Here is a 27,776-nt window from a genome sequence, read left to right on the forward strand (position 1 = left end):
GTCCTACTATTGAACCATTTTTAAATATCTGAATCAATACATACACAAAATATGAGAGATTAAGCATATTTCCCGCCGACTGCCGAAATAAAAACAGGAAACGTTTCCAGTTTGCACAATAGGCAAATCCAGAGTGACCCAATTGTTTCGGCCTCACCAATTAAAAGGCGTAAGGTAAACGATGAGCAAGCGTCGAAGGCGGGCGCGCTCCGGAAGCGCCGCCGGCCGTCCTGTGTCGTCACTCACTCAGTGATCGACGACCCTCGACCACGGCTCGACTCATCGCTCGCTCGCCACACCACTACGACAATTGAAGCGCGTAATACACGCGTCCGCCCACAGTGGGCCTAACTAAACCGCGCGAACACGTACAAATATGTAACTTGATAAGTTACAAAAGTTTTTATCCAAGTTACCGGTGCTGTAAATAAATTATGAAGAGATTGCAATGTTCGCTGTGGTTGCTAGTGCTAATGATCAATGGTTGCCGCGCCGACGATATCTTTGAAACTGGTAAGTGAAACTTTTATTTATTTGTATGTGAGCTTCGGAAACTTCGAATATTTTCGAGGATTACTGATAATTACCTATAGTAATATATGAGTATCCTGCTGACCTACCGCACGTTCGGCCTCACCTGTATCGAGGGTCCGCCAAGGCCAGTGTTTACCAGATGAGTCCCGGTGCACGCACAGCCAATAAATAATCCACTTGTGTGCTAAGCTGTCTATAACTGTCATTATTTTCGAGAGGAAATCCCGTGGAAATCCTGTTAGTTAAAACTTCTACTTAGGTCGGTACTTTTATACCTAGGTACCTTCCCAATGTTTTATACCGAGTATGTTTATAGAGTACCTATAGTATATCATCGTAGTACTTATAGTATCTTTTACATGATGGAATGTCCCGAAAATATGTATTTATAAAGATAATTAGCTGGTTGAGTCCCGTGAAACCAGACACAACTAACAATTTATATTGGGTTTCGCCCATGCACGGAGTTGAAGCTGGGTTTCGAAGTGTTAAGCAATAAGCATACCTACATCCACCATTAGAAACTTGTAAGCTCACTCGAAAACCTTTCTGTGTTTTCCTGAATGTGATAATTCTGTTGCGGCGGCAGTGGAGGCGGTGGCGGGGCAGAGCGTGGAGCTCTCGTGCAACACCACGGCTGAGCGCGAGGGCGACAAGCTCAACGTGCTCGCCTGGTACAAGAACAGTTCCGGCGACGCCATCTACAGGTTACTGTCATTTTACAAACCGTATTAGTTAATCGACCTTAAGCGGGTAGCCGGTAGTGCCTGGATGAAGAAGGCCGCGGGCCGAGTACTGTGGCGCTCCTTGGGAGAGGCCTATGTCCAGCAGTGGATGATTATTGGCTGATGATGATGTCTTTTATTAGTTTACAGCCTGTAGTAGTGATGCAAAGGATGAGGACAGAAGCTTTTGCGGCTATCCTTGGCGGAGTGGACAGGTATACCTATGCCTAGCAGTGGAAAACTATAGGCTGGCGATGATCATCATGTCTGTACTTCTGTAGTAGTAGGTGTTCGATTAACCAACCGTCCAAAATCAAATCAGTATGAAGCAATCCAATCCAACTGATATAACAAAGTCAACAGCTTCTCGTTAGAGAAGTACCTATATAATACCTACTTAGGTAGGTATATACCATATGTTCCTTGGTCAACAGTATCAATGAACATTGACCCCCACTCTATACCGTATGCATAATTTGCATAATACCAACCAACAGACAGTCCTTATGCTCCTTTCTCTACACCTAACCCTGGTACCCCTGTGTCAGCAGCCGCGACCTCCGCGACGACTCGGCGTCTCCGGGCAAGTCCAACAGCTCGCGCTACCGGCTGGTGGAGGCGGGCGGCGAGGCGCGTCTGCTGGTGATGGGGGTGCAGCCGGGGGACGCCGGGTTCTACTCCTGCCTGGCCGACTTCGCTAGCAGCCCCGCGCAGAAGACGCATGTTAATCTGGTTGTTATTGGTGAGTTTGTATACCTAAAAAAAATATTTTTTTATCTCATAGAAAAACTTGGACTATTATATTTTTATAAGTGCCTTACCCCCTCAGCCTAATTGAAAGAATGAACCTAATAAACCCTATTAAACTCTAGCGATAAGGGATGAAAACTGTTGATTAAATGTTACGTAAGGCCCAACAACTCAGCACCATTAATCAAAATATTCAGTTCCTATAGCTAAGTTATTTTATCTTTTTTTAGCAATCGGTGAAGTTGATGAAGGTAAAGCCTACTTTTAACAAAAATATAAATTTGTACCCATAATAAGTATCAATATTTCATTAAGAAAGTACCTCCTACCTAAGACTGTAGATATAAAATAGATATATAAATATGTCACACACGGCCATCCGACCCCAAGCTAGGCAGAGCCTGTGTTATGGGTATCGGACAGCTGATATATCTAGGTACACAAATACATAGATAGATACATATTAAATATACTAGTGCATACAGCATTTCCGATCTCGAACCAATAAATTACTAACAAAACAATTGCAGACAAACCAACAAAAATGCAAACGTAAAGAACAAACAGCGAGCGGTGCACAAATTTACCTCCCTCCTGAAATAGCCGCCGCTGCCGACGCCAACTAATTGGCGCGCTCTTAATGAGGAAACAGCACCGGAACAATTCACATCAATTCATCTAACTATTATGTCAAGCAAATATTAAACAAAATACTTAAGCAAATTCATCATCAGTTAACCAGCCGCTGTTGAGCATTCAAAATATCTAAACTATCTAGGCACCGTATAAGTAGTTATACATTTTTGTACCTTGTCAATCTGAAACCGCCTATCCATAGGTAGGCAGACAAAGTTATTAGGTACAAAGGCACCCATCGGAGATATTGCCGTGTCACAACACAATCACACATGCAGGATCTTTGCAATATTTCATGTCATTTACTCTTTCGATGCATGAATTATGTCCTAATACTTAAATGCCAACCCCAATTATAGCCTATATACATATTTACCAACAACCCCAATTTGTCCCTCGCCAGAGCCCCCGCAGCGCGTGTGGCTGGTGCACGAGAACGGGTCGCGCGTCGCCAACGCCACCGCGGGCGCCAACGCCAGCCGCGTGCTCGGGCCCTACTACGTGGGCGACACCGTGCATCTCTTCTGTGTGGTGTTAGGAGGTATGATCCGTTCAACTTCAATCCTATGTCGTTTCCCTTCATTTATATTTCACTTTGTTATATGAACTTCGAAATGAAAAAAGTATAATTTTATCAAATACCTATATACCAAAACAATCCAGTCCAATCGAACATACTGACTTAGAAAGCTTACAGCATAGTGCACAGGACGTCACTAAAAAGAGTGTCAACAACTCAAGAAAAACACTAAGGGCTAGTTTATGTACTTACCTTAAATGGAGGACACATCTAGCATCGTATTCAAGATTGCAGACTGTGCAATGTTATAACAGCAGCAGCAGCTAAGAACCCTCTTTCTCCATTCAGGCAGGCCTCTCCCAGCGCTGACCTGGTGGGTGGGGGACCGCCTCTACAAGAACACCTCCACGCCGCTGTCCGAGCAGCGTCTCCGCAGCGACCTGATCTACGGGCCGCTAGTGCGCGAGGACCACGGGCTCGTGCTGTCGTGCAGCGCGCATAATCATTACAAGACTGTCCCCGTGGTTGTGGATGTCGTTGTTGATATGTTGCGTAAGTGTTTGTGTCTACCTAACTACTTGTCTACGTTGGCTGTTATCAGACTCGCCAGAAAAAATATAGCCAATCTTGTACAGCCCCCCAAGAAGCTTCACCATTTATTTAATTTCCTCATCCAATCACGATCGGCTCCCTATCTAAGGTCGTTGGTCCAGAGGGCTGGAGTTCGTCCCTGGATGTTTGCCTGCCAATGTTTATCGGTTCTTCAAAAATACAGCCAGCCCACAGCCACTTCAGCTTGATGCAGCTGAGGTGGCTGTGGCACTCGTTTTTACTACTCGGAAACAATTGAACGAGTTAATCACTTGGCGATTTATTCCTAATCCAGTACATTTCCACAGTCCCTCCAGAGCTAGTATCAGTGCGCAGTGTGGACGACCTGCTGGACAGCGGCACGGCGCGGCTGCGCGCGGGGGAGCCCCACGCCCTGCAGTGTCGCGTGCTCGGCTCGCGGCCGCTGCCCGGCATCATATGGAGGATCAACGACGCACAGCTTTATAACCTTGAGCAGAAGATCACTGTGAGTGCCTTTTAGTTAATACCTAACCTTAGAATTTATCCTATCAATCCTTGTGAACTTAGTTACATTGCCACTCATGGCACCACCATGGACCACTTTTAATTGGGATTCAAACTGAACTAGATTTAATAAGTCAAATAGAGGTGGCCTAGCTTGTGTGAGAGCTTTTTAACCCTGCCGCTTGTACTACATGTAGGTACTTACGTACCCTTTTAGTATGTTGGAGAGTCTGTAAACAGAACAATATCACGCTTATATTATGTACAGAGAAACCTGACCCCCCCTCTCATAGTAACAATGCTTCTGAGAGGGGTCAGGTTTCTCTGCCCCTTACTACTACCGTACTATGACTACTTATTCTCAGGTGGAGCGTTCCCAGCGCCTCTCCGTGTCGGAGGTGCAGGTGACGGTGGGGCGCGAGCACGACGAGGCGCGCGTGACGTGCTGCGCGCCCGCGCACCGCCGCGACGCCGACTACGTGTGCGCCGAGCCGCTGCCGCTCACTGTCGTCTGTGAGTCATTTACTGCCAGTTTCAATAACTCTATCTATCGATAGCTGAAAGTTACTTTCATACGATTATGATAGAGTGCAACTTTTTGTGTGTCAAAATGATGGTACTTAACTGTGATTGATAGAGTATTGAAAGTGGCAGTTACCACCTCTGCTGCGTTGAGCAACCGCTTGTTTTGTTTTTCTATATACATGCCTCCACCGCCGCATGGGGTCTGGCTTCAGCGTCAGCGCAATCAAAAACCACTCCGCCACGGTCATTCGCTCCTGGGGTGTTCGTTCAGCGCAGCGGTACGGTATATGGACAACTCGGTGGCCTGTTTTCCCCACTGGAGGGATGTCAGTATCGTCTGAGTCACTGACATGTTCTACTTCTGCTGGGAGGTGTATGAACGGGTGATCTGGTTCCCTTCATAGAGGGATGTATAAATTGTTTATGAGTCACTACCTACACACAGTGGTATTTTACATGTTACACATAAGTACCCTGTACCTTCCCTCAATAAGTCAGCTTGATAACATCAATTACATGTCATAAAGTATAGTATTTTTTCTAAAAATCAACCTGATTCTAAATACCAATATCCACTGTTATTTCAGTCCCGCCAGTGCTGAGCGTGGTGACGTCAGGCCCGGTGGTGAACCGCACCCTGGCGGTGGTGAAGGGCTCGAGCGTCACGCTGAACTGCAGCTACGACGCCAACCCGTCCATCTATGAACTCATCTGGTATGCAGAGGTCAGTATTTGTTATGCATATTTTCTATTCTAAGTAGTGTATCTGTTCATATACATGTTTTCTTATATTGAGACCCCACTGCATTAGTCCGTTAAAGGCGTAGATAAACGTTACATATATAGCAATCATCTATATATATGGCGCTGTGATTCGTGGAACGAGCATTGAACGAGTCGACTTCGAAACGGACCCTTGCCACGGGGCCTGGTGTAGCCTTTTGACAACCACCACCTATTATAACCTTATTTTTATACTTAGACTTGAGTCCAAGAGTCTTCCAGCCCCACCTTAATAGCTTCTCGTAATAAATCTCGTAAAAACTATCTCCGTACCAGCATATCCAACCGTGTCTACTTCCAGGACGAAGTGATAACCCAGGAGCGGCAGGTCCCGGGCTCGCTCGTGGAGCCGGTGCTGCATCTCGCGGCCGTGGCGGAGGCGGACGCCGGCGAGTACTTCTGCGCCGCTTCCAATGCAGAGGGCTCCACCACCAGCGAGCCGATTGTTATTGATGTCACGTGTAGGTTTTAGGGTTGCGACTCAGTAAATGACGATGACGTGGAGCACAGTTACAATCTTGCTTATACTTGCTTCATTCGCCAAAGTAGTAAGTGGAAATAATTTAAAAATCCATAACAAGTCAAACTCCAAAAAGGTTCATTTGATTGAGAAATTTATTCTTACACTTTTTCTATTCTATTCTCTGTGGGGGTGTAGGTACCTGCACCTGGCTCTCTCGAATGGAACCTTTGTGCATATCCCCAAGGTCTAAACTGCCTTCCTAAGCTTGGACCATTTCCCACCACGCTGGTCCACTGCGGGTTGGTGGGTTCACATATCTAGATGTGCTATATCTAGATATGCAGGTTTCCTCACGATGTTTTCCTTCACCGTAAGAGCGATGGTATACATTGTACTTAAGTTAAAAGAACTCATTGGTACATGTCAGCGCCGGGATCGAACCCGCATCTCTGGCGTGAGAAGCGGGCGCTTACCCGACTGAGCTACCACCGCTCTACACTTAATACACTCATGAAAATCTACAAAACAAAAAAATATATTCTAAAACTTCCAGACCCGCCATTCTGTCAAGACCCGACGCCAGTAATATACGGCATCGCGGCATTCGAGCCCGTGAATCTGACGTGCGAGGTGTTATCCAACCCGCCCCCCACCACGTACCGCTGGGTGTTGGTCGACGAGGCCGTCAACATATCGACCATCAAGAGCGAACAGGCCTGCACCACGCTCGAGACTACGGTCAATGTGCTGGCGTACCAGAGGTCTAATGAGACTGCCATCAGTAAGTGCCTTTAATTTACGATTTAGTTCTTCTGTGAAATGCATGTTACTAACTTAAACCGTGTCTTCTAACAATCTCTGAGTAACTTACTTGAATAAATGAATTTAATTATTATTATTATTGCTTATTTTGCAGTGAAGTGTTCTGCATGTGCCCAAGTTGCAACGAAAGTAACACTAACGAACATACCAAGTCTCGATGTATCATAATTACACTTAAGATTGAATGCACAGAGTGGAATCCTGGCATCGCGTATATCTATATATAAATACTACCCTTAATATTTTCATAGACATTTTTAAGTACTACATACATAATATAGCAACCCAACTAGTTGGGTAATCTAAATACCCGGCCTATTTCCAGCGACAATATTCTGCTGGGGCATCAACAGCGTGATCAACGACTCGCACACACTGCCGAGCACGCCCTGCACCTTCGTGGTGACTGACGAGACCCCGCCGCAGCCGCCGGCCCAGTGTCAGGCGGTCAAACACACAATGAAGGATATCACGGTCAGCTGCCAGAAGGGACACGATGGCGGGCTTTCGCAGGTGAGGTATTATAACCTGTAAGCTTACGAGTATGTCATTAACCTGTTGGCTGGTTTCTGGCCAAAATTACTAGGAACCACAAATTAGGAGTGAAATTATGGTCTTCCGACTAGATTTCGGCAGGTAAAACTTGCAGATCCGAAAAATTACATACTTTATAATTTATGAAAATAGTCTTAAGAGTCGTGCCTTCTTTTGTTACAGAAATTCATATTCACAGTCCAGTCGTTGGATTCGGAAAAGCAACTTCTATCAATAACAAATTTAGAACCACAGTTTATAATACAAGAGCCGACCGAGGAAAACTACAAGTTTACAATTATATCGACCAACAGAAAAGGAGACAGCAGTGTTGTTGAGATAAATAAGGAAGACATTATCATTCAGGAAGAAGGTAATCAACTTTACATGTAACCAACTAACCACATAAGCATACGAGACGGTTCTACCTTTTTTGGCATAAGATTTATTTGCCTAATCTCGTATTGCATAGTAACGTTTCGTCAAAGTCTCGTTACGCCGAAAATCGTATGGCATAAATCTCGTTTAGTAAAAAGTTATTTCGCATAACATTGTTTAGCCTAATAATGGTATGGCCAAATCTTGAATAGCCTAATAATGCTATGGCATAGGTTTATACAAAGTAACAATATTCGTTTGGCTTTAACTTTGACGGAGCGTCTCCCTACATAGCGCAAACTGGTGCCTTGTATTGTTTCCGCTGTTTGGAAAACGCTCCGCTCCGCTTCGCTGCGCTCCGCTTTGGCTTTGATGAACATGTGCACCTAACACGCTCCTCCTCGCTTTGCTCGTCGTCGCACCTATTTTTAGGTTTCGATCTCATGGGGTTTGTAATAATTATATTGGTCGTTAACTTTCGATTTTTTGATCATACAATACCGTGATTTTCGGGATGTAGGAGAAAAATACCACAATTAGTACATTTACTACATACTTAATATATTATTTGTTAAGATAACATTAGGAGAAACAAGATTATACATAGGTATAGACCTGTATAGACGAACATAAATTTGAGCAAACGAAACTTAGGTGTTCAAAGATTGTGCCTAAAGAGTTTTAGACGAAACGAGCCTTATGCCACATAAGTCTTGGCAAAGTGATGGTTCGGCCAAAAAAGTTTAGACCATACGAGATATGCGAAATGAGTTTTGGTCAATAAAGATTATGCGAGATGACCGGAACCCATACGAGACTGAGAACATGAAATTATTAAATTGTGAAATTCGTCTTCATCAATATTAACAAATACCTACAGTGAAACTATTAATTCATGAAATTAATGTTTGAGGAACTAAAATTTTCAGGAGCCTGGCACCATTAGAAAAGAAACATAAAAGTCATAACAATTGTTTATGGCAGTTGGCGATTGGCTGTTTCTTCAATTATCTTATTAATTATTAGGATAATCTAGATAAAAACAACTATTTACGCTTGTTTGCAATTAGGAAGAAGAAGAAAAATATTCGTAGTCAAGCTAGGGAAGTTATTTATCGAGTTTTTATACAATGTTTAGCGGAACATGAAGCTGGACACATTTTGTCGAATTTGGAGGATGTTTACGCTCGTACAGCGTCTATAACGGGTATGTAACATTGTACAAATTGTAATAATTCATTTTGTATCAGTACCAACGCTTCATTTATCGATAAACCTAGGTTTAGAGCCCTAGTCGAACATTGTTTACATACCGCTGGTTGTAGGTTTGGGCTGGTTTAAGTTGAGTCAAACCATACCATTTTGATACTTGAAGTTATATTTTTTGTTTACTTACTAAATTCTCATTCTGTACTTATTTCTTAACTTAAGGGTAGTTTCAAATAAGCATTTTTTATTTTATTTTATAGAAGTATCGGACAGTACCGTCTGTTATATTGCAAAAGAGGGCTCTATAATGGAATATTTCTAACTCCTGGAAGAAACAGAACGGCGGTCTAAAAAGATAAATTGATGATTTTACTATGTGTGCCCTTCGTCAACAAATCCTGATATTTTATGCAGTTGTAATAATGTTATCTAAATAAATATTTATTGGTTTCACTGTTAGCCTTCATATTAACTCCTTCTAGCTTAAATAATGAGCTTTTATGTGGATGGTAAATTGTTTTTAAATACAGAAATAGGGTAGGTATTCACAGGCAAAATTTCAAGTATCAAAGTTAGTTTTGTTTCGCTATATAGGGTTGCTACATGAAAGATAGCTGCGCCCTTATTTAATTTCAGGACTTTATAGTTTCACTGTATTTTATACGACAAAATACCACACAAGCTACCTCAATAACCTTCTAAAACTATCTCCCATCAAAAGTTTGTCTGGTACGAGGGCGATACCGAAATGATCGGGAATAGAAAAAAGTACAAAGATATCATAATATTATTTACTTTTATTGTTTTTCAAAGTAGTCTCCGTGACATTCAATGCACTTTTTCATTCGATTAAACCAATCATTGAAACAGTAATTCCAGTCTGAAGTGGATACTGTCAAAACAGCTGATTTGTAAGCTTCGACCGCCTCTTCTGGGCCGCTAAACCGTTGACCACGTAGCATATCTTTAATTCTTGGGAATGTAAAATAATCATTGGGGCTCAGATCAGGGCTATACGGAGGATGGTCCATCAACTCCACGTTTTCCATATTTAAAAACGTTCTTGTTTTGCGAGCGGTATGAGAGCTTGCATTATCGTGGTGAAGGATTATACGACGATTCGGGTTAGTTTTACGAAGTTCTCTTACGACTTCCGGCAAACAAACTGTTGTGTACCAATCAGCAGTAACCGTCCTTTGTTCTTGTAATGGAATCGTAGCCACATGGCCAGTTTTCGATACAAACGAAGCGACCATTTTTTTCGACACGCTGCGTGAGCGAATAACTTTTGTTGGCTTGACCTCACCTTCGAAGACCCAAACTGCCGATTGATGTTTTCTTTCGGGCTCATATGAATAAATCCACGATTCATCACCAGAGACGATATTGTAGACAGCATTTGAACTGCCTCCATTGAACCGTTGCAGAGCAGATCGACACCAATTAACACGAGCCGACTTTTGTTCCTCGGTCAAACGGTGGGGCACCCAGCGCGAAACTTCTTCTTGACACCCAGTTCTTCATGTAAAATGGTTTGAATGGCTGTCATACCAATGCTGAGAGAAGCCCGAATCTGCTCGTATGTCACATGTCTATCTTCTTTTATTAACTGGCGTACAGCATCGATGTTATCTTGTGTTACCGCTGTTTTTGGCCGACCAGTAGAAGGGACTGTTGTAAGAGAGGAACGTCCACGGCGAAACTCAGAATACCAACGATATATAGTCGTTTTACTTGGTGCTTCAAGTTTATAAATAGAAACAAGCTCGGCGAGACATTGTTCTTGAGATAAACCTCGACGAAAGTTGTGAAAAATTATTGCACGGAAATGTTCCCGCGTAAGCTCCATTTTTTACACCGACTTGTCAAATTCAAATGGTCAATACTCTTTTATTTTTTACTTTTTTTAAAATTCGAAAATGGAATTATGTTTGAAAAAACTCTACATTTGATACACCAAAAAGGTTTCACTCTAATTTATTCCTAAGTATTCTATTCCCGATCTTTTCGGTGTAGCCCTCGTATAGATGGCTTTTTAAGATATTATGTATTCAATCAACTTCCTAACAGCCGTAGAAGAGTCGATAAGCGCCGTGCCCGACATCACGACACTCGCCCTGTCTCTGTGCGGCGGCGTGGCGTTGCTAGCACTGGTGGCGTGCGGGCTCGTGCTGTGTGCTCACGAGCGAGGCGAGCGCTCAGAATTAAGGGGGTCCAGGGAGCCCGCTATACACGCGTATAATACTGATGGTCAGTATTGTACATACTTGTATTTTATACATTTAGCATAAACAGCTATAGAAGACGTCGGCACGACATTCGCTCTGTCGCCGTGCGGCGGGCGTAGTGTAGCTGGCACTAGGGGCTTACGAATAACTTTTATCATGATCTGCTCTTGTGGTAGGTACTTAAACAATAATCTAAATTATTTAATGACAGAATCCAACTGCGAAACCTACAACGACAGCGACGAAGGCAGTGAATACAACGTGAGGCGGACCGATTCATTTCGCAAAGCTGTATCGCGGTATCCTTCGAGAAACTTCGACGTGCGCCGAACGTCTTCCTTTCACTCGGCACGATGTATGAATGACATAGACGAGGCTCTGGCGAAGACGCCTCGCCACAGCGCGGCCTGCCGTGTGCACTCCATGCAAAATATACACAGGAAGCGAGACATGGACTTGTTGTGCGACCATCTCGTCACACATCTGCCGCCGGAGATTAATTACAACATGCCTAGACCGGTAATTTGATACGTTATTTTGAAAATGTAGTCTTCAGAAGTTTATGCTTCTATGATTAAAATGTTCTTAATGTTTTAGGTCAATACATTCTACACGATACCAAGAAAAATGCGTCATAAAATGGCAAAAGAGCTTAGCGATGAAAACTCAGAAATCACACAAAACTCTGACGGCTTCTCTCTGCCGCCGCCTCCAGACGAATTCGGAACTTATAAATCAGCTTCACGTATAAGTAACAAAGATATTCCGTCTAGTAAAACCTCTGTCGGCTATGCGACTGTGAGGAAGAATGACCCTAGCAAACCAACGAAGAGTAATTACAACAATGTAATAATATCTCCGATGAACACCGTGGGCTTGCCTACCATCAGCGGAGGGAGCAACGTGTACGCCTACCCGGACGAGGAGCCCCAGGTAAATACCAACCCCTTCGACTCCGACTAACTTTGTCTACCCTTCATTAATCTCTTCTTATTTTATTCGCTTTCAAAGGACGCGCAGAGGAGACCCCCGTTATCGACATTCAAAAGTGTTTTTTCTAGTCCCAAGGAATCAGGTCTTTAAATTGTATAGCTAGATTTGTTGAAAAAATATTATTTAGTATGTTTTAATGGGAAACTGTACTTTAATTAATATTTTATATAAGATCTTCAGTAGGCATGCTAATTAGAAGTAGATAATTAAATTATTTATTAATGTAAGAGTCAAAACCAAATGTTTTTTAAATATAGCATTTATTTACAAAATTAGAAATTGAAGACACTTCTGTAACTTGCTTAGTATTCATGCACATGATTCAAATCAATGTAAAAATATTGTACTAAATTATTTTTATAGAACAAAATCAACTTTATTATCACTGCCATAGCGAGAATGTTAAGATACTGTATAAATAATAAAACTGTTCCAAAAATATTTTATGGTTTATGTCTATCTCTATTGGAATAATGTCTACAATTATTATTATGATAATGTTACAAATTTTAACTTTAATTATACATATTTTGTTTAACAATCAAATCCATTGAATATTTTTCATCTCAACTTCATCATCCCGAAATAACCACTTAAAATTACGACGATGCAACAAATAGGAATAAAGTAAACGTTTTACGAATGTTGTGCGCCGTCATCGGCTGAACTCACATTTAGCTAATGATTAATTATTAACATTACCCACGGATTTGAACTCTTCACTCAGTCCATGCGGTCGAGATGCGCTTGCGCCACTGAAATTCTATCGATGAGCCGCTGAGTATTTGGACGAGCCTGTAAAAAGAGAAAATCCTCCATTATTCGGTATTTTCGATTATAATCTTGCTATTTACCTATTTCCTGATAATATTCTGATAGGTATTCAACACATTCAAAGTCAAACTTGTATACGACCACTGACACTCCTCAGCAGAGACTAAGGGCTTTTAGACTGTTTTTCGAATTAGCTGCATCTTTGAAAGCCCGCAGAGGCCTATGACCAGCAGTGGATGATTATTGGCTGATAATGATGGTGATAGGCAATAGAACATAGTATTGCCTCCAGCACAGCTATTGTACAGTCAGCTGCATAAGTAGCTGTACACTTTTGTACCTTGTCAATCTGAAACCGCCTATCAATTCATTGAAAATTTCAAATATTGACGGTTCGTCAGTTTGACAAGGTACAGAAGTGTATAGCTACTTATGCAGCTGGTGTACATACCTGCAGCGCGGACAGCGCGGCCTCGTGCAGGTCCTTGGCGCGCGCGAGGCAGCGGCGGCGCGCGGCGGGCGGCAGCGCGGGGGCCAGCTCGCGCGCCGCCTCCAGCAGCAGCGCGCACACGCGGCACACGTGCAGCTCGTCGCCGCTCGCCAGCCACGCGCGCTCGTTCACGCTCACCAGCCTGTGAGGGTTGTAACGTTAGTAGATGACATCATCATCAGATGAAAATCTGTCTATTAGGTATCTTGTCCAACAAAAAGTAGTATTATTTTCCGCAGACATTTCGCCCAGAGGAGGTCTTGTATTACTGAAGCATTTGAGGAGGCTAGAGCTGTTTAAACACTGCACACTCGATAGTCTGCTAATGGGTGGAGGATGGAGCTGGATTTGGCTTCTCTTCATATGGCCAGTTAAAAAACGTTCAATTCATGCCATCCGGCCACATGGTTTATCTAATATCCAGTAACTGCCGGTAAGTATATCTGTATTATTGTTCGTTGGATTAGATTACAATTATGGAGTTAATTGAAACTTACAACTCTTGTGTATAAAGTTACTTACTTAATGTAGATATCCAGGACTAGTTCTAGTGATACGCCAATGTTCAACACGGCCTTGAACACCATGCGGTGGTCAGCTTGCAGTTTGCAGCTAGTTATTTCAAGCTGTCGCACGATGAAATCTGAAAATGAAGAGAGCTTACTGACATGTCAAGTATGTATGTATAGGTAAAAACAAAAAGTACTGGATTTAACTAAACTATACATACAATTAGATTTAGATTTGTGTACAGAGCGGTATGCAGATGTCAGTGGCTCATACAATTTGTTATCTGTTAGGTCCGACAACACATTACGGTTAGCTTATGACTGTTATCCCCGAAGGGGTACGGCTCTATCATAAGTTAATTAATCAATAAACCAACTCACACAACGGGAAGCAATGCCCAGTGTTGACATACTCCTTGGCCAATGTAGTCAGTTTGCTCAACATAGAGTCCAATCTCTCATCGGCCGTGGCGAGCGCGCGCGCCGCGCCCTCCGCCTCGGCCAGTATGTTGCTCCAGATGTTCTCTACGAGTAGCGAGTCGTTGTGGCCCGAGCACTGCACGATGGCCAGCTTGCACTCCCACAGGTTGTAGCGGTCCGCGTACTCTTCGTATAGCTGGAATTATGATTGCACTTATTACATTGATAAACGTAGAAGCTATTTGTTGAAAAGGAGTTAGTATCACTACTTAGGAAATACTAGTTGGAAGTGGCAGACGATTCTGTACGATGATGATGTTCACAACACTATAACTATTGAGTACCACAAGTAGCATCTTTGCTTTTTCGCTTCGGCTGTCGGTTATTATAAAAACCTAGTTATCTAACAGCAACATTGAGCACGGTGTGGCTCTAAATCAGCACCTCAATTTATATCATTATCCCCATGTTGCTAAAACCCGTGCTGAGACGGCGTTTTCCGCCCCACCATCCATAGATCCTTATCGCCATCTTGGATTCCATCCTTTATTTGAAAAAGTGTTTGTAAATAAACAAAAGCCGCTCACCTGAGTGATCTCGAGCAGCTCGTCATCCAACCGCTGCATGGCGTGTGGCGGCGGCGCCCGCATATTGGGCAGCGCCGCGGCGCCGCGCGCACGCCCCGCTGCACGCGCGCCACCTCCCCCGCCTCCTCCAGCCGCCGGAGCAGCGCGTACTTGCTTGTCCCTTACTATTAAACCTAGTTATCTAACAGCAACACCTTGTGTCTCTAAATCACTACCTAATCTCAACTGAATTATTTTCATGTCGCTAAATGCCGTGCGGTGACAACGCCTTCCGCCTTCTCCGTCTGTATAGTAGATTCTTATTGCCGTCTGGTATTGCATATGTTACTTTAAAAGCTAAAACAAAAGCCGCTCACCTGAGTGATCTCGAGCAGCTCGTCATCTAACCGCTGCATGGCGTGCGGCGGCGGCGCGCGTATACTGGGCAGCGCCGCGGCGGCCGCGCGCACGGCCCGCTGCACGCGCGCCACCTCGCCCGCCTCCTCCAGCCGCCGCAGTAGGGCGCCGCCCCCGCCCCCCGCGCCGCCCGCGCCCCGCACGCAGACTACGCCGGCGGAGAGCCATGAGATGCGCTGCTCGAGGGTGGCGCCGGAGCTGGAATTATACGAGATTGTTATAGATGTCCTCTTACTGCAAGTTTCAATAACTCTATCTACCGATGACTGGTAACATTCATCGGTAAATGAGTTATAGAAACTGGCAGTTAATGATAGGTTTCTTGTAAGAGATCGCTTTAAGCGATGTGAGCGCTTGCACATAGATAACCATTCCTGTAAATGCGTACATGACAGATGTTTATAATACTTCACCAGACTTCTCTTTAACCTTTTTTGCTTAATCTATTCTTGGTAATGGCAATACGTGGTAATGGTGGTGACGTCTGTCAGCTAGGAACATTACGTGTATTGACGTAACCATGCACCATATCACAGCGCGAAAGAAATAAAGACTGTCAAGCTGCTTGGAAACGTATCTCAATGTGTGCCAGTAAAATTGAAACAAAAGAGGTTTAGTATAGAAACAACATTCCACTCACCCGGGCCTAGTAGCCAGTCCCTCCAGCACATCAGCGGCCGCGAGGTGGTCCCCAGACTTCTCCAGAACCTTCCACAGCAGGTCCAGTAGATGCAGCGCGGTGGCGGGCGGCGCGCCGCGGGCCGCCGCTTGCAGGTACGTGCGGAGAGAGGCGGGTGGCGCCGTGCCTAGGGATACTAGCTCTGAAGGAGGAAGAGGTAATGTTATTGTGACGTTTTGAAGTAATTGTTGTAGTTATACTTTCAGTACCTCAGAGATGTACAGTAATAAGTCCAGTCAAGTTTTTTTTACTCTGTTGAGATCGCATGAAAGAGCCCTATCACGGAAGTGCAAAAAAGAGACAAAAAAAGTGGACTTATTACTGTTTAACTCTGAGGTTTGTATCATCATGATATGTGAGATATGACGTTTGAATACTGCATTTGAACTTGGCAAGGAAGGTTTTCCCAAAGGTCACACACGCAAAACTCGTGATGAAGTAGTCGGGAGTTCAATCATACCTGAGCCAAGTCGTTTGGTGACGAGCCACTCGTAGACTGCTACGTGTAGCAGCTCGTCGTCGCGGGAGAGGCACTCCCACACTAGCTTTCTTCCCTGCAAATAAATATTACGATAAAAAACGTATAAATTCGTATAGTGTATGACACATAATTATCTAGATGTGCTAAATCTAGATATGCAGGTTTCCTCACGATGTTTTCCTTCACCGTAAGAGCGATCGTATACATTGTATGTACTTAAGTTAAAAGAACTCATTGGTACATATCAGCGCCAGGATTCGAACCCGCATCTCTGGCGTGAGAAGCGGGCGCTTACCCACTTTAATTCAATTTTAAAAAGGAATATTCTTATATATAGGCCTACAGTTTTATCCCGCGTTCAGACATGAGCAGTTTTAGACATAAAAGTACAACAATGTTACCTGGTAGTTGGCCTGAGTGGGCGACATGGTGAGCGCGGACTCGGGGCGCGCCTCGCCGCCGCCGTTGCTCTGCGCCTCGTACAGACGCTCCAGCGCGCCGCACACCTCGCGGTATATCTCCATTCTACAGACAGAAATATAAGTCTATGGACTGACATAAGTTAGACCTAATCATAACCTGTTTCTGTCGGATAAGTGTGAAAACTGTAGACTAAAGTACAATACCTATTGTTATTCAATAACAATAACTGACCTACGGCCGCTACAGGGGTTCGTTATCGACGTCGTTAAACTCGTCGGCGATCACGATATAGTGACCTTTATCTACTTGTAAAAACACCTGGAAAACTTATGGATGCAATAAATTGAGTAACCCCCTCAGAAGCATTGCTATGAGAGAGGGGTCAGGTTTCTCTGCACCTGACCGTACTTCGATAACGAACCGGGGTAGCGGTAGCAGTGACCTCCCCCAGCCACAAATTTAAATGAGTAACGTTGATTATGTGTATAAATAAAATAACGGACCTCCTGTAGTAGGCGAGATGCCCCTCGCGGTCCTGGCTGGGCTGGTCGCTCCTGTAGTAGTGTATGGCCTTGTTCTGAGGGTCCAGCTTGTTGGCGCACGCCACGCACAGGTCAACGACCCCGGAGAAGAAGCCGGCCGCTACTAGCTTGGAGCACACTACTGGTAGATTCACGTTCGGTGCTACGTCCTGGAAATATGCGACCATTTTTATTTTGCCCCTGCGACCATTTCGTTTATTTTTTTATGGTAAGATGTTTTTGGGTTGTAGTATTAGGTATACATGTCAGTGATTTCGTGATACTTTTAACTTATAAATAATATTCAAGTACATATTGGAAAAGTTGAACAGAATTCAGGTCGTTTAAAATATTCGCTTTTAATAATAAAAACAAACTCACCATGCATAGTTTCAGGGCGTGTTGAAGCATTTCATCTCGTTCAGCTGGATTCTTTTGCTGCTTGGCGAATATTAGCAGCTCATTTGCCTGTAACAATTAAATATCAGTATTTAATATTTATACATAAGGATATAATTAAATTTCACAGAAACTATGTACGTTTCTAAAAAGATTTTTACCTTAGAACACGTGGCGTCTTCTTGTCTGTACAGAGTGGGGCACAGTTGTCGCAGCTTCTGCGAGATGCCGTCCACTGAAGCATTATCACGAAGGTATCCCGCCACGAGCGCTCCGAGTAGCAGACAGGCCACTTCTTGACCACCGACCAATAGCTCCCTAGAAAGATTATATATGAAAAAAACGCAGTGTAAACTTTATGGTATTTAAAGTTATGAAATAATGAATAAATAATGAATGTTATGTTATAGAATAGAATACTCTTTATTTTGTACCATTAAAGACACATTACAATTCACAACTTATACAGGGTGTCCCAAAAGTCAACGTCATCCCTTAAAGGGCTGATAGGTCAGCTCATGAGAGGCCAGAATATCACAATATGACCTTAGTAAAAACTCGATGATTTTCGAGATAATGACACTTTTATAAATTTGCTGAAAATCGACACCTTGGATCAGTTTTTTGCGTCCCGCCGGTACAAAAATCCATATTGTTAGAATTTGTTTGGTGTTGCATCACCCTGTATAGCCCTGCTATTGATCGCAGTCAAAAAAATATCGAGTAATGCTGTATGTTTAAGAAAAACACGGTTTTCAAAGTCATAAAAGGTAATCGTATTTTTTTACAAACAACTTTGACTCTACATACTGTAAAAAAAATATACCACGCAAACCTGGCACCTTATTTGAAAAGATTGCTCATTTAATGCAGTTTCCAAAATGGTATAAAACGTTGATATTGTTTCAATTAACAAAAAAGTTATTGCTATTTTAGTACAAAACGACCTCGATGTAAAATTGTTTGAAGGAAATTTATCTGACTGAATTTGTTAAGGGAAAGTCATGTTGGAATGAGTAAAAGTAAAATAGGTGGTGGGGTCAGCCGTGGCAACAGAGATGACGAAAAATAGCTAAGAAAAAACTTACCAAACTCTTATAAAACATATTTTGCGTTTTTTACACGTTATTTAACATTTATTGACTTTTATTTTTATTTCTCAAAATTATAACACCACATTATTATATTAAGTACATAATCAGCAAAAAATAATACTCATTGATGGTCATAATCATAATTTTCAGAGTTTGGTTTTGTTTAACATTAACTTTAAAATAAATAACAAGTAATTAAAGGTAATGTTAATGACAAACTGATCTGTCCCTTTTTTGGATACTGTGGGTGTACAATGTACATGTGTAAGCGTTTTACTTGTACAATATCACACATTAGCACTACTCAGGAATGTACTTTACCATGCGCTACATTTATGGGGAATGTGGAGTTGCTATAGTCCACTTTTTTCGAGAAAGATACTCAAAATGCGTTTATTTTATTAACTGTGACAACGTTGTCTCTTTTCCCACTCCCGGCCACACCACCTATTTTACTTTTACTCATTCCAACATGACTTACCCTTAATAAATTCAGTCAGATAAATTTCCTTCAAACAATTTTACATCGAGGTAGTTTTGTACTAAAATAGCAATAACTTTTTTGTTAATTGAAATAATAGCAACGTTTCATACCATTTTGGAAACTGCATTAAATGAGCAATCTTTTCAAATAAGGTGCCAGGTTTGCATGGTATATTTTTTTTACAGAATGTAGAGTCAAAGTTGTTTATAAAAAAATACGATTACCTTTTATTACTTTGAAAACCGTGTTTTTTTAAACATACAGCATTACTCGATATATTTTTTTGCTGAGATCAATAGCAGGGCTATACTGGGTGATGCAACACCAAAAAAATTCTAACAATATGGATTTTTGTACCGGCGGCACGCAAAAAACTGATCCAAGGTGTTGATTTTCAGCAAATTTATAAAAGTGTCAATATCTCGAAAATTATCGAGTTTTTACTAAGGTCATATTGTGATATTCTGGCCTCTCATGAGCTGACCTATCAGCCCTTTAAGGGATGACGTTGACTTTTGGGACACCCTGTATACATAAAATAGTACAAAAAGGCGGCCTTATTGCTTAAAGCAATCTCTACCAGACAACCTTTGGATGGAAGAGACAATTTTAACATAATTAATGGGAGTAGAGGTGCAAGGTATACTACTTAAACTGTACATACTATATAAATAAATAAAATAATGCATATAATGAATATAGTTTGATAGACGAGGAAATAATGAATGGTGTCAGCCAGACAAACTACTGAGATGTAAAAACAACTACTAACTGCATTTGATACTGATGTAATAACAGAGATTTGAGGACGAAGTGACTTTCAAATACCTGAAGCCAGCTGCTTGCAAGGCGCTCTGCTGTTCCGGCGGCAGGTTGGCGGCGATCACGTGGAACTGATGCTCCGACAGAACCTTCCAGAGGCTCAACATCTCTATCGCCATATCTGCAAGGGATATAAACATGTTTACCTTAGAACTATTACATGAAACTAATATTATAAAGGCTAAAGTTTATGAGCAACGCCTTTATTTAGGCAGATGATACCCTGAATTAACACATCCTATCCTAACTAATAATATTATAAATGCGAAAGTAACTGTGTCTGTCTGTCTGTCTGTTACTCTTTCACGCCAAAACTACTGAACGGATTTAAATGAAATTTGGTATACATACGGTCTAGACCCTGGGAAAGAACATAGGCTACTTTTTATCCCGGAATTCCCACGGGAAAACTTTTTAAGGCGAAGCGAAGCGCGCGGGAACAGCTAGTACTCAATTCAATCGGTGTTAAACGGTAGAATTACAAACGGACTGGACGCTAATCGTAATAATAATTTATCTAATCGACTCAGAGAAAGACAGCCAACCGAATAACATACGAGCGGTATAGGACCAAGCATACTCTTATTGTGTAACCCCCACTTTATCCCGGATATCCGCACGTGCGCGCAGTCCTCGCCCGTCACTGTGCTTGATACAATATATCTGAGTGTACTCACTAGTGAACACGGTGAGCGCGTGCAGCGAGGCGTGTTCGTCGGAGTGCGGCGGCGCGAGCGTGCGCTGCATGAAGGTCACTGTGCTTGATACAATATGTCTGAGTGTACTCACTAGTGAACACGGTGAGCGCGTGCAGCGAGGCGTGTTCGTCGGAGTGCGGCGGCGCGAGCGTGCGCTGCATGAAGGTCACTGTGCTTGATACAATATGTCTGAGTGTACTCACTAGTGAACACGGTGAGCGCGTGCAGCGAGGCGTGTTCGTCGGAGTGCGGCGGCGCGAGCGTGCGCTGCATGAAGGCGGCGGCGCGGCGCAGGCGCTGCACCACGTGCGCGCAGTCCTCGCCCGTCACCGTGCTTGACATCTGTGATGGAAAGCCGTTATCATGTTCCGTTGTTGAGTAGTTTTGTTTTCAAGCGCGCGGGTATCTGTTAATGAAGTTTCTAGGGAGGACACATTGCGTGGCGTAGTATAGTGAAATCCTATATATTTATACCTATAAGTTCTTACATAGTGAAATCCTTTAATGGCATTATTTAAAAACAATATGTACTTACAAACTATGTTAATTATGATGCTGTGGATTTTTTTTTCATAAATAAATAAAAAATAATAAAAAATACACGTTTTTACAAGCATTTTGTTAGTCAGTGCACTCCACTCGAGTATGTGTATACCAAGAGCTACTTACAGAATTGAAAATCATACTCACAAATTCCTTACTATCCGATACAGACTTCGACACGCATTTCAGATTCCAAATAGGTGCCAAAATCCGTCCAACATAAATATAAAGACCGTTATGTTTCGCACTGAACTCGACTTGAATAGGGCCGTTCGGATCTCTTTGCTGCTGAGTGATATTTCCCTGGAACGAGCTCTGGTTGAACGGCGTCGGACTCATCATGTTGGGATGGTAGGGGGACTGTCCGGCGTGCGACTGGTTGGGAGAGCTCATGTAGGACTGGTTCATCTGCCCCTGCTGGTACTGCTGGCTGAGGGTCACCGGCCCGAGCGGGCCTCGCATCGTCATGGGCGTCGACATTTGACGCGGCGAGAACTTCGGTGAACCTGTTGGAAATATAATACTGTATCGTTATTTGATTCATTGTGTAATGCTATTAGAGAACTTGTGGTAAACAGATAAAGATTTTAAAAAGATATATTTCCATATACAAATTGATTATGCTTTTGCATTATATTATTTGTGAAGGAACCTTGCACTTGACTTACTCAAATACTAAAGCCACCCCCATAACTTCCCAACAAACCAATCAATCTCACCAATAGTGCTAGTCATCTGCATAGACTCCTGTGGCTGGTAGGGGGCGGGCTGCGAGCCGTGCAGCAGGAAGGCGCGCGCCGCCCACTCGCCCAGCCTACCTTGGCTTACTCAAATAGAACTCAATATTCAATCGTTTATTGGTCTGCTAACTGATTGTCTTTCTTTGAAATACACATACCTTGGCTTACTCAAATACAAATAGAACTCAATACTCAATTGTTTATTGTCTGCGAACTGATTGTCTTTGTAATACATCATATCATAAGTTAGCTGAATCCGCTTACTATTCCCAACACAACAGTCAATCACACTCACCAATAGTGCTAGTCATCTGCATAGAGTCCTGTGGCTGGTAGGCGGGCGCGGGCTGCGAGACGTGCAGCAGGAATGCGCGCGCCGTCCACTCGCCCAGCCTACCTTGGCTTACTCAAATAGAACTCAATACTCAACCGTTCACTGTCTACGAACTGATTGTCTTTCTTGGTAATACACCGGTTTCACAAGTTAACTGAATGCGCTTACCCAACACAACAGTCAATCACACTCACCAATAGTGCTAGTCATCTGCATAGAGTCGTGCGGCGTGATAACTTCCAACACAAGTAACACAACAATGAATCTCTCACCAATAGTGCTAGTCATCTGCATAGACTCCTGTGGCTGGTAGGGGGCGGGCTGCGAGCCGTGCAGCAGGAAGGCGCGCGCCGCCCACTCGCCCAGCGGCTCCGCGCCCGCCTCCTCGCACGCTAAGTACACTGCGCACGCGCACGCTTGCTCCACGTTCTGCAGCTGTGGCGGAGAAGTAGGTTATTAGAATTTTTGTTAGATACATACTTAGGGGGAGCCCTAAAAGAGCACATCAATAGACGACTTTGCGTCGTAAAAACGTCTAAAAACTCTCGAAGGTCTTCAATGGGAGAGAGTAAGAGAGTGGGTAGCGACTAGGGCATGCAATACCGGAACTATTTTCAATACCGGTATTGAGTTCCGGTATTGCAACTCAATACCGGGATCCCGGTATTAATACCGGTATTAGATTTCCTAGTAATAAATGGCATATATTGTGATTAAAGGTCGTATAGGTCACAATAAAACGAGAAAAAGCAATGAAATTCAGTTTTTTGTAATAGATTTTTACGAGAATTGAGTATTAGAGTTTAAATTTTACAATAAATTATTATTTTTACATCCAGTGTCCGTTTACGCATGGACAACAGTAGATATCAAACGGCCGAAAACTGCATGAAACGGTTGGAAACAAGTGCGCTTTCACAGTACATAGGAATACTATATCTTAATCGCTTTATTATAGCCTAAAAAAGTCCGATTCCGGTATTACTTCAATACCGGTATTAACTTTCAATACCGGTATTGAAAAAAGCGTGAATTTTGTCCCTAATACCGGTATTACGAATACCGGTATTGCGGTATTGCACGCCCTAGTAGCGACCCACTCTCTCACTCTTATGTCTTTTGTGTTTATGTGTTTGAGCCCTTAGGTTTGGCTCCCACACATGAAACATGAAACGTCGTCGCGTCATAATAATACCCACAAGTGTTCAATGGGAGAGAGCGAGTGAGTGCCACAACGCGAAGACGTACTATATTATTTATTTGTAGGATGAAATTGTATCTGGTACAGTGTTGTCATCAAGGACGCGACAAACAGTTTTGGAAAAAAATACAGCAGACGGCCTTATCGATAATATCCATTTCTTACAGAGACACAGACTTCAAAGACACATTTGAGCTATGCCATCATGGAGGTAATAACTAAAGTAATCAACTTACCTGGAAGAAGTCCTTGACCGGCTGCGCGTCGGGTCCGTGGCAGTCTCTCAACAACGACCGCAGCAGGTCCGGAGCGGCGCCAGCTGTCAGCAGCGCAGCGCCCGCGCCCGTCACCACCGCCCAGCGGGATAGGCTCCATACTTCTGTAACATATTAGATAGATTTTAACACTTTCTTGATGTCTCACCAAGTTAACATAACCCACAAAGCATTAGTAAAGAATTTCGAAGATGCGGACGAACACTGAAGTTATGTTTATTTGTGTTCAGCCTGATTGAATAAAAGCGTCATACAGTGATCACAGTGATATTCACGTAAGCTCCAGGCGAGCGACAGGTAAGACACTCCACAACAAAGGACACATTTAGGGTCTCTGCGACCTAGTAATCAGCCAGCCTTAGCACCAGAGGTTTGTTTAGAGACATATGACGTATGTGTCGTAATTTATCAGAAGAAAGTATTAGGGCCGTTGCCATTTCCATAAAAACTTTGTCCTCTTTGTAAAGTTTCTACATTACCTCTCTTAGCCATCAGCGCGGGCGACAGATGGTTGGCGTGCGCGGGCGGCAGCGGCGTCAGCGCCCAGGCGGGCCCGTCCAGCGGCAGCAGCGAGTGCGCCTCGCTGAACCCTGCTCCGGGCAGCGCGCGCGACAGGCACCAGAGCGTCTCCGCCTCCGCGCCGCCCGATGAGCACACCATTAGGAGGGTGCCTGAGGGTCGTAGGGACGGGTTATTTGGCTTGTAGAAACATTTATATATTGGGTGACCGGAGTGAGTCATTGATCGGCGGTATTTTGATTTAACATAGCTTAAACTATTGAAATACAAGTAAAAATTTAAGAACAAATCTTATTTGAAATGGTATGATTATAATATGCAAATTCTGAATGAAATTGTTAATATTTTTAAAAGAAAAATATTGTAACGGTAACGACCTAAAATAAATAGGTAGGTCGAGAAAAAATCTTACCGTTTTCGTAAACTGCACTATGTACTTGTTTCGGTTTTAGTACAGAAGCATTAGGCGTGAATCCCGGTGGCAATCGCACATGCAGTAGGTTCAAATACTGAGGTCTATTCGATGGCCCTCCTGGATTCGCACTGAAAATAACACAATCATAAAGTTATGCTAATGAATCTGCTCATGCATTATAACTTAAGCTACAAGTTTGGTCCCACAAATGAGGGCAGTGACTAGACTTGCACCACAGCGACAACCCCAAGAGAAACTATGTAATTTTTCATCAAAATGCTAAGAAGTAGAAAATGACAAATAACATGAAACAGTAATATAACTCACTCTCCGCTTCCTGTACTAAAATACAGTCTGGCCCCCGTCTGAGTCACCGCTACCAGGTTCAGGTGTTCCGACTCTGATTCATCTACAGCTGATATTGCTATCACAGGTTTGAAATTATTGCCTTCTAGCGTCCTGAAATAAATAACATATTAAGTAACTGATTGAAGTTAACTAGAGAATGTGGAAAGAAAGTAAACATAAAAAATGAACTCACTTTACAATATCTACAGCTAGTGATACAATCTTCCCTTGAGTCAGTCGAGCAACCTTTGTGAGCCCTTCCCCATCAGAGCCCAAATCAAACACTTCAATACAACCTTTTTCAGTCAAAGTGTACAAAATGTGGCGGGAGTTATCCACTTCTATTTTCACAATGGCATCCTCATCATATAAGGCAGCATTCAGGAAGGCGGGTACTAGGAATGATAGCGCACTTGTGGAATGATTTACTTTTTTACAATGCTTCCCAAACCAGCCTAGTTGTGCCTGAAAATGTAATGAAAATTTAATTAAGTTCTATGTTTTTTCAAGACTTTATACCTGGCGCATAGTTAATATACATTTTACAATACCTTATATCTGATTATGGAAAATATGTTACCTTATAAGTAATTTCATACAGACATCCATCTTTACCACCCATAAAGATGCGACCATTGCTGGTGGACTTGACCGACATCATGCAGATTCCGTCGTTGGGCATCACAAACACAGGTTCAGGCACCAGGTGCATTTCTTCAAACTCGGTGGACCCATCAGGCTTGCTTGATGAAAATGTTACACCTGTAATAGAATATTTTATTAAAACATTAAATACTTAGAGCATGCTAAAAATAGAAATGGTGGGATCTCCTCAAACAGTTCTATGACTAGATGTATAACTGACGTTCAGGGTGGCACAATTGAACCAAGATGTGTGGACTCAAAAGGGTCTTCCCAGCAGTGGGACATTATGTGAATTTATTTTATTGCTTAAATAGTAATTATTAAAGCTATAATATTAGAAGGGCCTAGCTGGCCAGGTCTGCCACATACACCTGGACCGGTGGGCCAAGATAGAGACCAAGTGGGTGCCAGGCGACGGGTGCTGGCGGAGACGGAGGTGGCAGGCAACCTTTTCAAATATTTGCCGTATTCGGAGGTAGCCGCATTGGATCACGATGAGTGGAAAATTAAAGGGGAGGTCTTTGCTTAGCAGTAGAAAAACACATTGACTATCTAAAAAAAATTAGAAGAAAAAGCTTACCAAGAACCACAATTTCAACTGTAGTAGTCAAAACTAGAAGATACTTGACAAAGCTTTGGAATACTCCAGGTCTTGGTTTGACGAGGCCCACGCTCACAATTGTCTCTCCCAGTCCGTCAAAGTATGCCACATCACTGCCATGCTCAAATGCCCAAACATAGATATTGCTATCTATTGTAAGCCAAACTCTACTAATTTCTGGAAATACTCCCATGAGACAATGACATTGCATATCTGATAAAAAGATGTAAGGAATTGGTATTTTGCATTTTATAAAATTGATTTTCACCAACAAGTACCCATGAACATGAAAGACAAAAAAGAAGGGGGGTGCATATGTGCATGTCTACCCACATATTCACTGTTTTCATACTTTACAAATAAACACTTTATAATATTTTGAAAAGGATACGGGCAAAATGTTCCATTATTTCAGGAGGCAGCGGAACTTTGTTCACAGTTTTCAACTGTGATAAATTTTGATGATTCAGAAGAGCTGCCAAGTTCTTGTAATCTCCTGTGTTCAATCCACTGCATGTTGGAACTCTTTGGGCTGCAATTCCTGTGATCTGATAGAATAACACAATAGTATTATGTTACTGTTAACGTCAAAATAAGTTAGAGTACATTGTGTGTACATACTTGCAAAATCAACAATACAAACCTCTAAAAAGGAAGGCCTTGAATTATCAGCACAAATATACCGGTCCAGAGTGCATCCAGCCGTTTCCAAACACTCTAGCTGCATTTTAGTGCCGTCTACTGGAAGAGGCCTCTGTGCACTGCTTACAACACTGGGCATCTAAAATTATGAGCACAACACAATCATTTTAAAATACAACACAACTAAAAATGATTATATATTTTTAGGTTATGTACACTTTTGGTTTGACTTCTGCCAAAGCCGATAGGTCAACCAACCTTCTTATTATTATTTTATCCCTAACTATTACTCTTATAGGTATTTGGCGTTAAAATCAATTTGAAATACGAGTTTAGAAGGCCGCCAAATGTAAATTATTTCAACTACAACGGACCGCAGCATAGCCGCGTTTCAAAATCAACTTTTATGATGAAGGAAAAATCTGTGAAGTGAATGAACGATGCGCCACTCACGTCACAAAAGTCCACAGACTAATTGTTGTACGTCTGACTCGGTCTGACATTCTACCAAAGATATTATTCTGAGATCATCAAATGCGGATGAGTGGACGTTTGCCTT

At 42.7% G+C, this 27,776-nt stretch overlaps 2 protein-coding genes across 2 annotated transcripts; one reads left to right on the forward strand and one right to left on the reverse strand.

Annotated features, from left to right (window-relative positions):
• LOC105382030 (nephrin-like) lies at positions 1-12,618 on the forward strand. Its single transcript, XM_048623720.1, has 15 exons — positions 1-513; positions 1,124-1,241; positions 1,811-2,001; positions 3,049-3,186; positions 3,514-3,717; positions 4,065-4,243; positions 4,608-4,755; positions 5,355-5,491; positions 5,852-6,011; positions 6,567-6,794; positions 7,161-7,348; positions 7,553-7,742; positions 11,027-11,206; positions 11,396-11,703; positions 11,782-12,618. Exons 1-15 carry the CDS (start codon positions 435-437, stop codon positions 12,145-12,147), a joined length of 2,814 nt encoding a protein of 937 aa, XP_048479677.1. The 5' UTR covers positions 1-434; the 3' UTR covers positions 12,148-12,618.
• Positions 12,608-27,637, reverse strand: LOC105382029 (nuclear pore complex protein Nup154). The gene is made up of 25 exons (XM_048623718.1): positions 27,476-27,637; positions 27,219-27,356; positions 26,967-27,123; positions 26,555-26,788; positions 25,910-26,091; positions 25,523-25,794; positions 25,309-25,440; positions 24,979-25,109; positions 24,527-24,718; positions 24,009-24,151; positions 22,844-23,006; positions 21,645-22,003; positions 21,158-21,296; positions 20,263-20,377; positions 18,018-18,174; positions 17,839-17,925; positions 17,440-17,627; positions 16,915-17,038; positions 16,493-16,586; positions 15,994-16,174; positions 15,314-15,551; positions 14,332-14,566; positions 13,964-14,084; positions 13,403-13,583; positions 12,608-12,972 (listed from the first exon to the last, which is right to left on the reverse strand). Exons 2-25 carry the CDS (start codon positions 27,354-27,356, stop codon positions 12,901-12,903), a joined length of 4,035 nt encoding a protein of 1,344 aa, XP_048479675.1. The 5' UTR covers positions 27,476-27,637; the 3' UTR covers positions 12,608-12,900.
• Between the last annotated feature and the right edge of the window lie 139 nt (positions 27,638-27,776).

The sequence above is a fragment of the Plutella xylostella genome, chromosome 10 (assembly GCF_932276165.1).
Source record: "Plutella xylostella chromosome 10, ilPluXylo3.1, whole genome shotgun sequence".
Classification (NCBI taxonomy): Eukaryota; Metazoa; Arthropoda; class Insecta; order Lepidoptera; family Plutellidae; genus Plutella; species Plutella xylostella.